Source organism: Diabrotica undecimpunctata, chromosome 3 (assembly GCF_040954645.1).
Source record: "Diabrotica undecimpunctata isolate CICGRU chromosome 3, icDiaUnde3, whole genome shotgun sequence".
NCBI classification, from domain to species: Eukaryota; Metazoa; Arthropoda; class Insecta; order Coleoptera; family Chrysomelidae; genus Diabrotica; species Diabrotica undecimpunctata.
In genome coordinates this window covers 30,311,302-30,330,337 of record NC_092805.1, presented here as the reverse complement: position 1 = coordinate 30,330,337, position 19,036 = coordinate 30,311,302, and the positions used below count along the sequence as shown (strand labels likewise).

General features: G+C 33.6%; 1 protein-coding gene across 1 annotated transcript; it reads left to right on the top strand.

Annotated features, from left to right (window-relative positions):
- The first annotated feature begins 906 nt into the window (after positions 1 to 906).
- Positions 907 to 1,377, top strand: LOC140435730 (uncharacterized). The gene has a single exon (XM_072524450.1). It carries the CDS (start codon positions 907 to 909, stop codon positions 1,375 to 1,377), a length of 471 nt encoding a protein of 156 aa, XP_072380551.1.
- The last annotated feature ends 17,659 nt before the right edge of the window (positions 1,378 to 19,036 follow it).

Below are 19,036 nucleotides of genomic sequence, written 5' to 3'. Positions count from 1 at the left end.
AACCTTAAAAAATTAATGTGCTTGGTAGTAAACATTGTTGTACCTTGGGACATTACGTTTGTTGTACCTTTGGCCTGGCTAGAGGTACAACTGGCATTGGCCAAAGGTACAACAAGACAAAACATTTTACTTTTTCTAATTTATCTGTAATTTCACTGGAAGTAAACACTAAAGTAAGGCGAAATCGGCACTGACGTGTAATGCATAGGCAATAAATAATTTTCAAATCAGAGGAAGCTCAGTGGTCTCTTTGCTTTAATATCCACCGCGGTATTAAGGCAATTTTTATCACTCATATGATTTATTAACCTCACTGCACTCGGCTAATAAACTCTACAAAATTGATCTTTAATGCTTTTTTACTTAAATAACAAGTAAACTGACACCAAACTTCTTTACACAAAAAATGCCACGAAGCAAGTGGAATAAAAAGAGACAAAGTGAATGTAGATGCTTTGCAGAAAGCTGTCGAAGACGTCCTCGAAAATAAGATTCCGGGTCGATAAGCTGCCAAAAAAAATGATATTTGTCGATCAACCTTATCTAATCATATTCGAATTCATCTAAACTCCGAACGTCCTACATTCGAATACAACGCGAACTGCGATGTTAAAAAAGTGTTTTCACTTGAACAAGAGTCACAGTTGGAGCAGTACTTGACACAGGCTGCGTCGCTTCATTATGGACTCACAAAAAAGATGCAATAATCTTAACATTTCAATACGCACGTGAAAACAAGATACAAACACCAGACAATTGGACTTCAAATGCAACTGCAGCCAAAGACAGTTTATGAATTGGCATCCATCATTGTCGTTAAGTAAATCCGAGGCTACAAGCCTGGCAAGGTCAAATAGTTTAAACAAAGAAAATATCAAAGCTTTTTTCAACAATCTTCAAACAGTAATGTCACGCTATAAGTTTTCCCCTGCCAATATCTATAATTTAGATGAAACCGGGAATTCTTCATTCCATGCCCCACCTAAGCTAATAGCCTTAAAAGGTGTAAAGCAACTGGGTAGTATGACATATGGAGAAAGAGGGATCAATGTAACTTTGATTGCTGCGGTTAATGCCATCGGTAACCATGTGCCGCCCATGTTGATATTCCTTCGCGTGTTTTTCAAGGACCACATGTTACAGGGTGCACCACCGGGTTCAATTGGAGGTGCAAATCTATCAGGATGGTCAAACGAGAAGCTTTTTTTACACTACTTGCAGTATTTTATAGCCCGCGTTAAGCCGAGAGAGCAAGAAAAAGTGCTACTAATACTCGATAATCACGAGTCCCATATTGCAGTTTCCGTGATTGATTTGGCGAAGGAAAATAATATTGTGCTATTAACGTTGCCGCCACGCACCTCGCACAGAACTTAACCTCTTGATAGGACTGTTTTTGGACCATACAAAACCTACTACAGTACCATAGGTAATGGTGGATGATGACCCATCCTGGACGTCCTATAAGCTTGTATGACGTAGCTCGTACAGCAAGGCATTTGCAAAAGTATTTACCCCTGCAAACATTGTCAAAGGATTTGAAAAAAACAGAGATATGGCCTGTTAATGAAAATATATTTATATCTGTCGTCCTATGTAACAGATCGCCCAAATCCAGAATCAGAAGAGAATCCTAATACGGCATCTTGCTCATCAAGCCTTCAACTATCCCCAAATCCATCAACATCAAACTTGACACCGGCACTTCCACTGCAGTCTAATGACAACAAGGCAAATAACGCTGACTTCAAAAGCCCGTTTGTAGTGAGCCCATTCCCCAAAGCCGTAGATCGAAAGACTTCTCAAAAGGGACGAAAGCGTGGCAAAACCAGAATTTTGACAGACACCCCGGAGAAAGAGGAACTATTGCAAAGTAAGGTGAAAAAACCAAAGTCAGTCAAAAGGAAGGTTCTCTGCGATAGTTCAGATGAATCTGATGAAGAGATGAAAAATATAACAAAGGATTCAAGTGACGAGGATTTAGAAACTTTTCTGGCAAACGAAAATGAAAATTATTTATTAGAGCAACAGAAAAGTGAAGAACTACTGAAAGTTAAAAGAAGGTGATTTTGTTCTCGTAAAATTGGCCAGTAAAAAGAATATTGCACACTATGTTGCCAACATAGTTGAGGTTTTAGATGACGAATTCATGGTCAAATATTTAAAAACAGTTATTGGAAACAATAAATTTGTCTATTCAGATGAGGAAGTCTCGTGTGTCTCCGAAGGCGACATAATAAAAAAAACTGCCTTCACCAGATTTGGTTGGAACATCACAACGCCAACAAAATATGATGTCCTTTAATGTTAAATTTGATACATACAATGTAAAGTAATCATGTTTGTCATCTTATAATTCATGTAATAAATAAGATTCCGTTCGTTTGTGTTGTTTCTTCTTAATCGAAGGTAATCTGTAAATGTTCCCTGACCACAGGTATAACATAATGTGGACAAAGGTACAACACAGTGTCGTAGACAGGTCGTCCAAAGGTACGTCCAAAGTTACCTTTTAAAAAAAAATTTTTTTATACTTTGTCATTTATAGATAAAGGTTGTATCTACGTCTGTATGCTTCAATGGTCGCTATAAAGCAATGTTTAAACATTTTGAGCCAAACGACATGAAATTTGCCCAAAGGTACAACACTCTCCTCTATTAATTGTTCCAATTAAATCACACAATACTAGTAATCACTGAGCACCAAGTAACTGGAGATTTGTACGTTAAGGTGTATGTTATATTGATACGATCTAAAATAGAAGTGGATGGAGAATAGTATTAAACACTGGCTACTCATTAAGATAAAGGTAAGGACAATGATGATTTAATTTCCCTTTTCATCAAATCGTTTGTACAAAATTCTCGTAAATATCTAAAATGGGTAATAATATTTTTGTTTGTTTTATATCATAGTTCATGCTTTATACACAATGACCCCATTTCACAAATATGCTCCACGGAGCAAATTTTTGCGAAGGATATAACCTAACTTCCGTATTTTAATATCCCCAAATAGTAACTTCCACGTTTACAGTATTTAGAGCGAGTATACATTACCTCATTTTGTATTTTCTGCAATTTTTAAATATGCGTTAAGAAAAGGAAACATCGCAGCGTGGCAGTCCCCCGACCGTGGCGAAAAACAATAAAATTATTTAGATTTGTGTTTACAATATTGCGGCTAGTGCCACGATAACGTAAACATAAAAATATCGTTCGTTTACAAAATGAAGATGATAGATGAGTAAAACTTATTTCAAAATATCAGCAGTAGGAAATGTTTACAATTGTTGAAATGTTAACAATTTCAGTCAAGGTTTTAGTAATTCGTCCTCACACCTTCATTAAATCATTTGATAATAAAAAAACTGATTGCTTATCAAACTCTCTCAACCCTTTCAGACCAATCTCAATAACATTTACACTTTGTAAATTATTAGAAAAGATGCTAAACAAACGTCTGCTTTGGCACCTGGAGGAGCATAATCTTCTAGATGCAGCTTAGTCAGTGTTAAGAACTAATACAAGCACTATAGATAATTTGGATTTTCTTTAATCAAAAATTTCTTAAGTCATAACAAATAGCAGTGATGTTGATGTAGCTTTGGATACACAGAACGCCTTTGATACTGTATCTAAAGCTTCCATTATTAAAAAACTTATCGAATTTAATCTTTCTGGAAATATTTTCCCGTTTATATGCAATTTTTTAACTAATAGATCCTTTAAAGTTGTTACAAATGGAAAAACTTCTATATCACTCACTCTCCAAAACAGTACAGCTACCATAAGGCTAAGTTCTCAGCACTACCCTGTTTCTTCTCAGTATAAATGACATAGGTTCCTTCTTTCCTTTCCCAGTAAAATATATGATATATACAGACGATCTTATCATATTTTGTCAAGGAAAAGTCACAAACACTACATGTTGTCTACTTACGAATATATTAGATAACATTTAGACGTAGTCAACAGGAATTGGTTTCAATTTTTCACTCTCCAAATCGAGAGTTACCCAGATTAGTAAAAGATATAGTTTCCATTCTCCTGTTATTTATCTAAACGGAGTTCCATTCAAAATTGTTTACCAATAGAAATTTTTAAGAGTTACTTTTGTCACACGACTTACATGGAGATATCACATTGAAAAAAATAAAAGCAACTGCTTAGATGTAATTAAAATTTTAAAAACCCAAACCCATCGCCAATAAGGAACTGAAGAAAATTCTTATAGAGAATTTATTGAGCTCTTATTCGTTCGACCTACTTAACCTTCAAACGACCTCCTTACGCATTTGTTTATGTGTATTTAAATTTAGCCCAGCTAAAAGCATGTGCATTGAATCTTTCAAATCTCCCCTTTTCATACGACGCCAGATTTTCGTATTTCACTAGAGTTTTCGCCACTCCAAAAAATTCAGTAACCAAGCTAATCAATATTATCCATCCAGTTCGTGAAAATAGAGTCAGATCTGTTTACCTCCTTTCATAATTAAACCTCCTTTCCTTTAACAAAACCTTGAATGTGCTGCATAAGTGAGTCTATTTTAATTTTGGGAAAGAGAAATAAATAAGAATACTCACAATCAATTTATTTTACCAGAGACGACCTGTTTCGCATACTACAATTTATTATGCATCCTCGGGTCTCCGGTACAGTGAGAGAAATGCTGAAACCGCTTCCATCAGTACTCTCAATATTCCTCATTGGACCAAAAAGCTGCTTACTTTCAATACCAGCCTAATTTGAGAGAGCAAGTATATTCTAGAGAGCAAATTTCCGACACAATTTGTGCGGAACCTGTCTCGCACAATGACAATTATTAATGGTGTTTAACTATGTGACACACTCTCTTGAATTCTGTTTAATTTCTACGTGGAAAACATCGTAAGAGTTTCTGGAATTAATACCAATAGCATAATATTTATTAAGAACATTTAACTCCTTGCATTTGTCAGACTTCTTACAGATGGCAGAGACGTTGTAAGGAGGAGCGAATCTGTCATTAAAGAAGGATTTTCAGAGCTATAGGAAGCTTTAAAAACTATGGAACTTATAGTATCCGTAATAAACATCTAGAAAACAAATATATGGCAATAAATGCAACTCCTTAAAGACATATGCAGAACTTAATTATAAATGGACAAACCATCAAAGCTATTCAAAAATTTGTATCTTAACTCCATTGTCGATACGAAATACGATAATAACGAAATTAAAAGACGTATCCTCTTTGCTAACAGAGACTACTTTGATGTATCAAAACAATAAAAATCAAAAAATGTTTTGAGAAGTACAAAAACTTAAATGGATAAAACTCTGAAACGAGCAGCATTGAATATGTGGCTCAGAGACTTTTAAATTTACTTAATATACTGGAATATTTTGAAAGAAAAGTCCAATGACCACTAAATAAATGACAATGGATTATGGATAAAATCTTTTCAATTTAAGTTTTAATTATACCCACCTATACGCACAAGTAAATATCATAAAAACAATTAAAATCAACACTTTGACATAATTGAGGCATGTCTTAAGGATGGAAGATAAAGACTATCCGAAAATCGATGTTTAAAAAATATGTGGGACAGAGACCATTAGGAAGACCATAAAACGATTTCTGGACGATGTGGAAGCAGAGAGGGAGGTACTAGGAATAAGGACATAGAGAAGATTGGCCCTAAATAGGGAAAGCTAGAAGAATCTTTTAACCCTACAATGCTCAATTTTTAATTTTAGATTTGAAAAAATTATATGTATAGCTATTTTATAAAGAAGTCCGAAAAAAAATACTTAAAAAAATTTAAAGTTATTTTTTTTTTTAATTTCAGGACATTTTCGGTAATGTATCAAATTTGATACAAAGTGCATTTGGGCAAAATTATATATAGGAAATAAAATACTAAGTACCTTTATAGTATAATATTTTTATTGATGAAATTGAAAGAAACAGTTTGGATCCTTATTAAAACATAAGTGCAAACCACATTTTTCACATTTAACATAGGCTAATTTTTTATAATTTGGCTTTTTGCATCGGGTTCGATCGCTAGTGTAGATTGGCCAATGTCATACAGCATCTGTTCGAATATCTTTTGGAGGAATATATCTTATTAGCCCTTTCTTTTTCTTCAATTGTATATCCTGTTCAATAGAACTTGTAGATGGTCGTCCTCGCTCATTTTCTGCTGTATCTTCCAGTTCTGCCCCACTCAGCTCATCTTTAAATACCACTGGAATATTTGATATGTCTATATTTGCTAAATCTACATCATTATTCAAGTCTTCAATATCAATTACATCACAATCATCTTCACTAGCATCCCAATTGTCGACTATAACTTGCAATTCTTTATCTGATAAAGGTCTCTTCATATACCAGCTAGACATCTAAAGTAATACCCAAATTACATTATGTATCATAAATGATACAAACAAATTTTTTCCATACCTTTAAAAATAATAGTAGATGCTGAATAAAACTATTACTGGATGACTTTTGGATGTGTAATAACCAGAAAACGCAATTTTGCACATTCAATTTTCATTAATAACCACCTATACAAATTTTTTAAACTCAGCGTTATCGTCCACACGACGGTTAAGTGATAACTGACTAATTCGCGCGTTTTATAAAATATTAGATGACGTTGCCAGGCTACAAAATGTGTATATACAATAGACTGGTATAATATCGAATATGTTACGTAGTGCTGTTTGGACTTAATATTATTTCACTCTGTTATACATGTAAATTCTCGGTATGTTTCATATATGATACATTGAGCAGTGTAGGGTTTAAGGTAATACAAAGTTTATCGAGAGCTGGAGAGCTATAAAGACGAAATTATAAGCTAGGTTTACACCACACACACGTGCAGACAGGATTTGGAGTAGAATATGATACTAATGATCATTAACAAGCCGCTGGCCCTAATTTTTTAAGAATACGAGACAGACTTTGATACAGTAAACCAACATTAAAATATGCTTGAATCTTTAGCAGACTACAACAATCAAACATAAAATGAAAACGCAGCAAGTGTTAGACTTGTTAAAAAGTTTCTAACTACAATCCTTGAATAGATATGCAAACACATAAATGGAATGACCAGAGCATTAATATTAATGAAAAAATGCTAACAAATTCGTCGATTATATAGTTTTATTCTCAGACCGTATTAAAAATATCAAAAAATGCTGAAAAGACTACATTAAGTCTTGTAACTAGCAGGTCTAAAGATATATTTCTCAAAAACAGAGCTATTTTCAAAGCTACAAGTTATTTTGTAGCATCTTTGATCTTATTTGTTGTATTGCATAAGTAATTTTCTTTTTTAGAATCATTGAGCCAAACTCACAAGTCACAAATCACGAGAATATTTACTTAACCGCTGCCAAAGACAAACAAAAAGTGAATTTTCTTATGAATGTAAAAAATGATATATTCTACCATGTGTTTGTGTGTGTGTGTGTGTGTTTGTGTGCGCGCGTGTGTGTGTGTGTGTTTGTGTCTACAGGTGTGTGTGTGTGTGTGGTTGGACATATGACTGCGGATTACTGGGTCCATTCGCCAAATAAATTTTTGTTATTTGAAATTGTGAACTTCTGCGTAATTTTTGTTTTAGATTTTAAATATCCTTAACTAATAGACATTTTTAGAAGTCCTTATTAAGTATGAAATAAACAACATTTTATCACGATTATAAATATTTATTTTACTTGTTCCTCTCTCGAAACTTAAATTACAACCAACATACTTTGATATAACTTTGGTGTTGCTTGAGATACTGCGCCAATTTCACTATTAGCCCAACTTTACTTTCATAGTTAATTAGAATATCACAGCAGAAAAAAGAGTGTCAATAAGTATCTGATTTCATTATACGAAAATTAGTACAAGGAAAAATACAATTTACATTACATTACAGGCATCTATTATATAATATGATAGTTAGATTTGTTTTAATCCCACGTAACTCTATTAAATTCAGTTGTAGGACATACGAGTACATAGTATTAACAAAACGTGTAGATTTTCACTTTACTCTAAAAGTGTCGTAAAAAAATATACAGAATGTAAAATACAACATTGCTTCCATTTTTGGAATTTAGAAAAATAAATAAATATTAAGGATTCCTTCGTTAAAATCTATAGAATTGGTAAAAGTGCTGTAGTTTTTAGTTATATGTATTTTTTTTATAGTAAACAGCTACTGTGTTTATACCATTGGAATCTGGTCAAAGCTGACCAATTATCAATTTTTATCTGTCTTGATTTACTAAAGGATGCATTCTAAGAGCTTACCCTATGGCGTCCTCTTATTTTATCTAACAGCTATGCACTAATACCTACGATGCAAACATCACAACACAACACTATGCTCTGCTTTTACACTAATTACACTTTACACTAACTCAAATAGTTCTGTTCGTTTGAGTCTTCTTTCTAACCCAGTATTATCGAGGAGCTGGATGGCCTTGATGTTTACGTGTTTATGGAGCCGTTGTTCGTGACTACCTGCCATCTTCTTGATAATTTTATTTACATCTTCCATCTCAAGGTCCTTGTGGAGGTCGACATTTCTGATGTACCAAGGAGCATCAACGATGTTCCTTAGTACTTTATTCTGGAATCTCTGGATGATCTGGATATTACTTTTATTAGCACAGCCCCAGAGTTGGCAACCATACATCCATACTGGTCTCAGTATTTGCTTGTATATCAGTTGTTAATGATGTGTGGACAAAACTGAATTTCTTCCCAACAGCCAATACATTTTCTTGTAACGGATACCTAGTTACTCCCTTTTGTTTTTGATATGGGCTTTCCAGCAAAGCTTTGCATCAAGTGTGATACCCAAGTATTTTGCAGTAGATGCCTGCGGTATTTGGGCATCATTTATTCTAATTGGAATGGTTTGGATTTTTGTTTGTAAAATTAACGTGAATTGATTTAGACTCGTTTAGTTTGATTTTCCATTTTTCTGTCCACTTATGGATTTTATCTATTGACAACTGTAATTTTTCTGCTGCTTCTTCACTGGTATCACCTACTGCTAGAATGGCAGTATCATCTGCAAAGGTGGCTATAACATCATTTTCTAGTTCAGGTATGTCGCATGTGTATAACAGGTAGAGGACCGGACCTAATACACTTCCTTGAGGGACTCCTGCTTTAATTTCTTTTAAATCTGTGTAAACGTCTTCTTGTTTGATTCTGAGGTATCTATCAGATATGTATGACTGTAGAATTTCTGAATATTGTCTAGGCATAAAGGATTTCAGTTTATACAGTAAACCTTCATGCCATACTTTATCGAATGTCTTAGCTACGTCTAAAAATATTGTAGAGCAGACTTTCTGTCCCTCTAACGATTTCTCAATTATGTTAGTAATTCTATATACTTGATCAATAGCAGAGTGTTTATTTCTGAAGCCAAATTGGTGGTTTGGAATTAGTTTTTTCTCTTCTATTATCGGTTTCATTCTTTTTAGAAAGAGTTTCTCGAACACCTTTGACATCACTGGTAAGAGTGATATTGGCCTGTAAGAAGAGACTTCTGTTGGTGATTTCCCTGGTTTTGGTATCATTATTACTTCATCTATTTTCCATAAATTTGGGACATATCTTAATCTAAAAGCAGCATTAATTAGGTTGGTCAATTTTACTATGGCTTTTCGAGGCAGGTTTTTTAGTAATTCTCCAGTAATTAGATCGTATCCTTTCTTCAGATTTATGTTTTCTTTTATTTCATCATCTACTTCTTTTTGGGATGTTGGTCTGATTGTCTCTTATGATTGTCTCTCCATATTTGATTAATAATTTGGTCTTCATGTGGTTTGAATATATTTTCTAAATATGTGGCAAATCTCTCTGCCTTTTGCTTATGGCTCCTGGCCCAACTACCATCTTCCGGTTTAATGGGTGGAGAATGGATTATTGGTCTTTTTAGCCTTTTTATTGCTTTCCATAGGCAGTATTCAGTGCAGCTATCATTCGTCAATTCTCTCAGGAAAGAACTCATTGATTCATTTTTTATATTTTGAATCTCTCTTTTAAGCTTTTGAGTTGTATTGTTCAGATTCGTTTTATCTTGAGGAGCTCTGGTTTGTTGCCACCTCCTTCTTAGTTTTCTTTTCTCTTTAACTAACTTTTTAATTTCCTTCGGATGGTTGTTTCCTTTTACTTTTGATACTTGAATCGGAGTGTTTTCCCATGTTGATTTTTGTATATTTCGAACAAACAACTCTACTTCCTCATCTAGTTGTTCAGATCTTTTTAATTGTACAGATAATTCAATTTTTTCTTCAAGGGTTGATTTAAAACTTTCCCAGTCTGTTAATTTGTTGGTTAATATTCTCCTTTCTAATAATCGTGTCACTCAATGTGAGCATTATGGATGAATGGTCTGAGTTCATATACCAACAATCATCAATATCTACATAATTGGCTGAGATTTGTATTTTTATATTATAAAAATACTTTCGATCACAAAACTTGAACTGAGTTTGTAATATTTGTTTGTTGCTTTTCAAGTTGCTTAATGTCGCTGCTTCATTAATATTGTCACGATAACCATATTATCCCTCACTTTTCTCAGTGAGATTTCAATTCTATATGTTTCGAAGTTACCTGACTTTTGTCTTTTTCCTAAAGTGTCCAAACCATGTTAACCGGCTTTATTTAATTATCCATTTATCTATTTATTTTGTTGTTATCATTTTATTTCTACTATTGTCTTTATCATTACCTAACCTACTTTGTCAGGTTTATGTACACCTAATTTTGTAATTTTTTAAGTCACATATTTTTTTCAATGTGACTGTGCAATGTTCCACGAAAATAAAAATTACCATCACCAGTATAGCTTACCCAGTGAATGCTCAATATACACAGCAGAAATGATGGCAATATTGTTTGCTCTTTAGTATGTAGTACTGAATCCGACTAGCAACTATGTTATATTTACTGACAGTAAAAGCGTGGTTGACAGATTTAACAAAATTCAAACAGTCAAACACATAAACCACATTGAACTGAAAATTCTTCAAATTATTTATGAAACTATACAATTATAATTAAATGTAATAATTACATGGATCAAGGGCCATTCGGGAATAAAAGGCAATGAGATCGTTGACAATTTGGCTAAATCACCATATATGCTTGGGGAAAAAGTAAACAGAAATTTAATTCCAGCGACAGATATTGACACCGTTAGTAGACAAAAACTTAAAAATAATTGGCATTTACATTACAGAGAATGTAAGACTGGTTTAAATTTTTATCATTATAACACTAGGATACCCTCAATAAGATGGTTCTACACAGAATCTAATCGACATTTTATAAAGACCATTAATCGGCTGAGAGCAAATCATGCTCTAACGCCATCTTATATGCATGGAGCGGCTTATCAAATACTCCCCTTTCTGGGGATTGTACTTGTGGTAAAATAGGCGATCTAACACATATTATATTAGAATGTGATTTACAAATTATTAATATAAACGAACTTTATAAGGAATTAATAAATTCTAAGTGTTGTTTTCCACCAAACCTTAATCTTTTAATATTTTCAAATAATATGGAAATTCTTCATTGCATTTACAATCATGTTAAAATATGTAAATATAAGTTGTAAATAGTATATAGTATAAACTGTTAATATGGTTTAAAAGAAAAACAAAAAAAAGTATACCACAAATTAAAAAAAAAAACAAAAGAATTAGGAATATAGAAATGGAACAAAAAACAAAAAAATAAATCCAAAAAAAGAACAAAAAAAAATCAAAAAACAAAAAAAAAACGAAAACAACAAAAAAACAAGAAAATAATAAAAGAATAAAAAAACAAAATAAAAATATATCAAAACAAAATTTATGTATCCATAAAAATATTAGGTATATGTAGTACTAACATTGATAACTGATAACAAGAAAATTTTGACTATGAATCTGCAATCAATACTTAATAATTAAAATTCAGTCGATTTTAACAATAAACACAAACAAGTCTGGCTAATTGGCTCTGGCAAAGCCATTTTTCAAAAAAAAAAATATTTTTTTTCTAGTCCAATATTCCTAAAGGCAAAATAGAAGGAGAGGTGTAGGAAGAAAACAGATTTTTTAGCTAAAAAAACATTCGTGAAAGGACTCAGATATCAAATGCAGGACAATTATTCCATGGGGACTAAGATCGAGAAGCCTTCGTAATGGTGATCGCGAACGTCGAATAATTTTGGTAAGGTCGCCTGCCTTACGAAGAAGAAGTTGAAAAAGAATGAATTAATGAGCAAACAAGTTCCTTACAATGATTATTGAATTGTTTCAGCATTTTGTTTATGAAGTTCAGTAAATAATTACTTATTTCAAGTATTTAGGTTTGTTTACATTACACAAAATTTGTGGAAATATTAAAAATTATAGATTGCAAAACTGAGAAGAATAGTTCCTGGCTGGACGACGACTAGATTATAAAATTTTTGATGATCATGTTGAGTTTTTAAATGGCATGGGATTTGGCTGTCATTAATACGTCTTTATGAACACTGAAAACCAGTATGTTACCTAGAGTAGCTGGGAAAGAAAAAGTAAAATAGATTTTGTGCTGTGTAAAAGAAGACAGCTAAAAGAGGTAACCAACTGTAAAGTAATAAAGAATGAGTATGTAGCTAGTCAACACCGATCCGACCGGTGATAGTGGATACGAAGATAAAGGTGAGGCGAATAGGAAAGCAAGTAGGGCACTAGAAAGTAAAGTGGTGGAAGTGAAAGGATAAGGATTTCTCAAGTCTCTAAGAGTAAAGTGTTAAAAGAGCTTAAGAAAAAAGATACGGTAACTAACTGGTGGGAAACCAATAGTAAAGTGGTGCGAATGGGAGAGAAAGTGCTAGAAAAAACATCTGATAAAGGGCCTCGTAGAGAGGTATTACAGGTTTAAAAGAGAGGAAGACGAGGATATATACAAGGTAGCAAAGAGAGCTGTAGCTACTGAAAAGTTAGAAACAGCCAAGGGATGAAAAGGCCATACACCATTGTTAAAGTAGGGAAAATCATCAAAGGACTTAATTCACAGACTGCCGTGCGGCAGAACCGATGTTAAAATAAAGCATTGATGGTATGAGTACTTTAAAAAGTTGCTAAGTGAAGAACATCAGAGAAAAGACAAAAAATGCGAGATTCAAATGAGAATATAATACCAGGGATAGCGAGAGCTGAGGTTGTTGAATCGTTAAATAAGATAAAGAATGGTAAGGCAGTAGGACCAGATGGAATACGTGTGAAGGTTTGGAAAGCTTTAGGAGAGGAAGGTATTAATATTTTGTGGAAAATGATGAGCAGAATAATATAAGGAAGAAAGGATGTCTAATTCACGGAAAGACAGTGTGATGGTATTATTAGATAAATAGAAAGGGGACATTCGGGACTATAACAACTATAGAGGGATAAAATTAATGTCGCACACAATGAAAATTTGGGAGAGAATCGTAGAGCGAAAGTTAAGGAGAGAGACATCGATAGGAGAAAAACAATTTGGGTTTATGATAGGCAGGGGGATAACGGACGCCTTGTTTGCTGTGAGACATTTGGTAGAGAAATACGGCGAGAAGAAAAACTTACATTTGGTATTTATAGATCTTGAGAAGGCGTATCTTACGTCGGATTGACCGAAAGTTTTCCAGTGATGGTTGCTTTGCATTAAGGCTCTTCACTGAGTCCTTACCTGTTTATTCTTGTTATAGATGTATTGACAGAGAAAGTAAGGGTGGAGAGAGGGGTCAGTGATCTTTGCTGATAATACCGTATTAGTAGAGGAGAGCAAAGATATATCCGAGGAGAAGTTGGAGGGTTGAATAAGGGCTATTGCAGGTGTAAGACTTAAGATTTGCAGGTTGAAAACGGAGTGTATGTGGTTAGGAGGTAGATGAATGATTGAGGACATAGAATTGATTGGAAAAAACTAGGAAGATTAAAAGAATTTAAATACCTTGGCTTCTAAATTCCGAAAAATTGGTCATTAGATCGAAAAAGTGCTCACAGGATACAGACTGGTTGGATTAACTGGAAGCAAGTGAGCGGGATACCTTGTGATAGAAAAATCGGGGAAGGGCTAAAAGGAAAGATATACAAGAGTATGGTGAGACCTGCTTTGGTGTACGGTGTAAATGAAAACTATGTATGACGAAGGAATTAACTTTTAGTTGAGGGAAGAAGAGGTAGGGGAAAAACGAGGAGAAGAGGAAAAGTGTGGCAGAGGAGAGGAACAGATTTGGGTGAAGAAGACCCCATGGACAGAAATAAATGGCGACGAAGAATAAGGAACAGCGACCCCTGAAAAGAGAAAAGCTTAGAAAGAAGAAGAAGAAGACTAATGCAGAATTCTTAAATCATGAAATCTCAGTGCTATCAAAAGAAACCTGAATCTACATAAAGGCATCGTTTTTTAAATTTCATTATATCTGTATTATCTGCAGCACAAAGCTTTTCTAAGTTTTGCATTCCATAACAATATAATTCGGCCAAATATAGCAGACCAAAAAAAAGCACAATGATTGTATCTTCTACCTTATATTTATTTTCGTCTGAACTGAATACAGTGCTGTCTTTTCTCGAAATATTTCGTAAATCAAAAGGATTTATTTTCACATATCGTGTCACAAACAATTTTTAACAGTTCAAGGGGCTTTTCGCTTCTCTGAATTCTCTTCGAATACTTAGCTTCGATTTCTAAACGCAGCTAGCATCTTAAATCATTTTATACGTTTGTCCTTTTCAAGTAATATAGATCATAATCGCAATCTTAGTTTCCTTAAAGTCAGTGGTATCTTTTTCTAGGTTTTTTTCTTTGCTGAAGATGCATTGAATATGCATGTACATAATTTTTCTACCGTTTTATGTATAAGTCAACTTTTAGGATTAACAAAACGATAGATTCAGCTGTCATATCTTCAGAAAATATATTATCATTACAAATTCCTAACAAAAAAAAAAGATTTTTATTACTATACATTTTATTTGATTTGCTCTTTTATGCTTAATAAAACATTGGTAAATGTTCACACAAATGTAAGTACCTGACATCAATTTAAGAATAGTTATTATCATCGAACCGAGATTGAGTGAGAGGATTTAGTACAGTTACTTTTACTTATGCAATCATTAGTATTACGATTAGTGGATGTATTCACTTTAAATTGAGAAGTTCGATATTAGTAGATGGGCCAATACTTTAGGTTGATTTGTACAAAAATGGACAAGAATGTCCCTTATTTTCTAAGCTTATTTTTTGATTTATGATATATGATATAATATATAATCAACTGAGTTCTACACTGTAAAATACCTTTTATATATATTTAAAGCAACAGTAGACAGGGACGTTATATTCAAAGAAGTTTTCCATTATGTATTTAGCTGATAACAAAGTCCGAATTGAAACAGAATATACGTGAAGCAATTCGGCCTAGGAAGGTTCAAATAAGGTAGTGATGCCCAAAATATGAGGCCATACCCTATTAGCGTCATTAGACTCTCTTACTCAATTTTGATTCTTACATTCACATGGTGAACCTCGGTAACCTGAGCAACTCTGTGGAATATTGTGCTAACCAACCCCAGTGGAAAGTAGGGTTGAAACTGACTAAAACGGGAGAAATAGTCCCTTGAAGACCAAGAGGTTAAGCAAAAGGACAACGAGCTCTTCTCTTAAAAAAACTTTTTGTTATGAAAGTACAAAGAGTAAAAGCTGGATAATTAAAGTCACGACGACCTAGCAAACGACAAAGGATAACGATTTACGGATTTGAAATGAAAGCGGATATAATACCAATTAAAGTGGTGAAGTGGAATGGTTTAGGGATTATCAAGAGCAGAGACTGCAATATATACTGTATATGCGGACATACCCACCAACATATTAAGGGAAAATTCTTTAATTATAACGTACGCAGTGTGGACGCACCTAAGTAAAAACAGAAAGACGACGAAAAAGATGAATTCTACGACACAACTCGTGAGAGGTTACATGAGGAGTCAAAAGAGTTACAGGTTGTAGAGATAGATAACATGCTGATAGATGCAAGGCATTCTTCCGATATCATGTACATCCGAAAGATAGCAATGTTCAAACAGAGATAGTGACTACTTTCTTGTAATGGCAAAAATCTTCTTCTTCTTCTTCTTATTGAGCCGTCTCATTTTGAAGGTTGGCGATCCAAATGGCAACTGTAGCTTTGGAAACTGCTGCACGAAAGATTTCTGTGTATGAGCGGTCAAATCATCTCCTCAGGTCTTTCAGCCACGAGTTCCGTCGTCTTTCAACTGATCTTTTGCCCTGCATTTTACCTTCCAATATGATTTGGAGTAATTTTTTCAACTATCAACACATAATCTTTCTCCTCTCAACACATGATCCAAGTATTGTACTTTTCTCTCTTTAATTATGCTGAGTTACTCTTTTTGTTTAGTCATGCGCCGAAGTACCTCACCATTGGTAACATCCGTCTGTATATATACATTTCAAAGGGATCTATTCTTTTTTCTACTTCGGAGTCAATTTTCCAACTTTCACAGCCTTACAGCAAAACAAAGAAAAAGTAACATCTGATAATTCGAATTCTGAGCTATAGACTAAGGTCAGATCTTGTAAAGAATGTTTTCATGTTCATAATTGTTATCCTCGCTTGCTCGATTCTTGATATGATTTCTTTTTTTGGGTTACATTGGCTGTTGATATTTGCTCCCAAATATTTTATGGAAGTTACCCGTGCTATTATTTGTCCCTTGGCATACAAATGTACGTTAGTTGGTATCTTTAAAAATACAAGAATTTTATTTCTTGAAACATTTAGATATAAACCAAACATTTCGCTACGGACTAACTACCGCATTTATTATATTTTGTAGTTCTTGTGCGTTGCTTGCTATTAGGACGGTATCATCAGTGTACCTGATGTTGTCTATGCTGGTTCCGTTAATCTTAACTTCACCTAGAATCTTGTCTAACGTTTTTCTAAATAAAGATTCCGAATATAGATTAAATTATAGCGGTGATAAGACGCAACCTTGTCGCACTCCCCGTCGGATTCGTATATCTTCGGATGTTGTGTGCTCTATTTCAATTGTTGCCGTTTGGTGCCAATATACATGGTTCTGAGATAATTCGCATGTCTTGTTCGTCAATTCCAGTTGTTCTCAGAATATCGATCATCTCTTGATGGTTAAGGCAGTCAAATGCTTTTCAATAATCAATAAAACATGCAGATACATCTACATTCGTCTCTGCATCGTTTTTATCACATTTAAGGCAAAATGAGCTTCTCGTGTTCTCAATCCATTTCGAAATCCAAATTGAGTGTCATTCATCTGAAACTAACACTTTGTAAATTAGTGTACGAATGATTCTGAGAAAAGTTTTAAGGACATGAGACATCATGCTTAATATTCGATAGCCATTGCAGTGTAAGGCATTGGATTTGTTTGGTAATGCTACGAATGTTGATTTTAGCCAGTCTGAGCGTATTTTACCTGTGTCATATATCTTATTGAATAGTGCTGTTATTAAGTCAATGCTTTTACTTTCGTTGTCTGCAATTAATTTAATTATTTTCTACATTGATATCGTCTGAACCAGTGACTTTTCCGTTCTTCTGAGCTTTTACTACATAAATAACTTCTTCTTTTGTTATTTTTTGGACCTTTTTCATTTATTCGATCATCCATGGATGGTGAAGAACTAGGTATATCATCGTCAAAAAGTATCTGAATGTATGTCTTTCCATCTCTCCAGTTTGTCTTCTGTACCTATAATTATCTGGTTATTTCTTAGTATTGTTTCTTGTCTCTTTCTGTGTCAACCTGTCATTTCTTTTAATTTTTTATGGACGTTAAAGGTGTCGTATCTTTCCTGAAGTTGTTCAATTTCTAGGCATTTGGTTGACATCTAGTTTTCTTTGGCTTCTCTGCATTTTTTTCTAATGATTTTATCGACCCATTTGTATTCTGTTTGGTTTGTTTTATGTTTTCGTCTTACGTCCATGAGATCCAAGATCTCTTGCGTTATCCATTTTTGTTTTCTGTTGTTTTTCCTGAGCCCAATGTCGTCTTCTTGTATCTTTGTTATTTTCGTATTTAGAGCAGTCCATGTTACTTCAACGTCTGTCTGTACCAAGCTCTCTAGCGTTTTTATATCTTTCTCAACCTTGATAATTATTTTATTTTTCTTTTCAGGGTTCTTCAGTTGTGAGATGTCTATTATTCTTGGCACTTTTTCCCTTGAACTAAATTGTGATCGCTATGAAGTTGTTATCGAGCAAAATGAAGTCAATTTGATTTCTAACAATTTTATCCTTTCTGTCTGCAGGTGATTTCCAAGTGTATAGCCTTTTAGGATGTTGTTTGAAGCAGGTGTTAGCTGCTAACAGGTTGTTTTCTACGCAGAGTTGCTGGCAAAAATTGGAGGAAAAATATCAAATATAAAGAAGCATAAACATGTGAAACTATTCAGTTTAATATTAGTAGTATTAATTAATAGTAATTAAGTATTAATAAGCAACCTATAACAAAAATAGAGCATACCTTAAAACAAATTAAGATGAATGCACAATAAGATTAAAGAGGGTATAGAGAAACCTAGGAGAAGAAAAAGAAAGTGTACATAGAAAAAAAGGGTAATTTGAGGAAAAGCAGGTAGAAAGTATAGAAGAGCTGAGTAATCGAAACCGGAACTCAAAAGTTCTACAAAAATTTAAACAAAATGAGAAAATTGTTTAAGCCAAGAATGCGGAGCTGTAAGGATGAGGAGGGAAATATCCAAAATAATACGACTTTAATAATGAACTACTGGGTTGAATTTTTTTATGCAAAATTTATAGAAAATCATATCGAAGAAACAGATAACACCCTAGTAGATCGAAATTAATGAAATCTATTTAATCCAAACGAAAGACTACCCACCATTAAGGAGGTTAAGTAAGCCATTAAAAAGCTTAAGAATAATAAATCATCAGGAACTGATCAAATTTG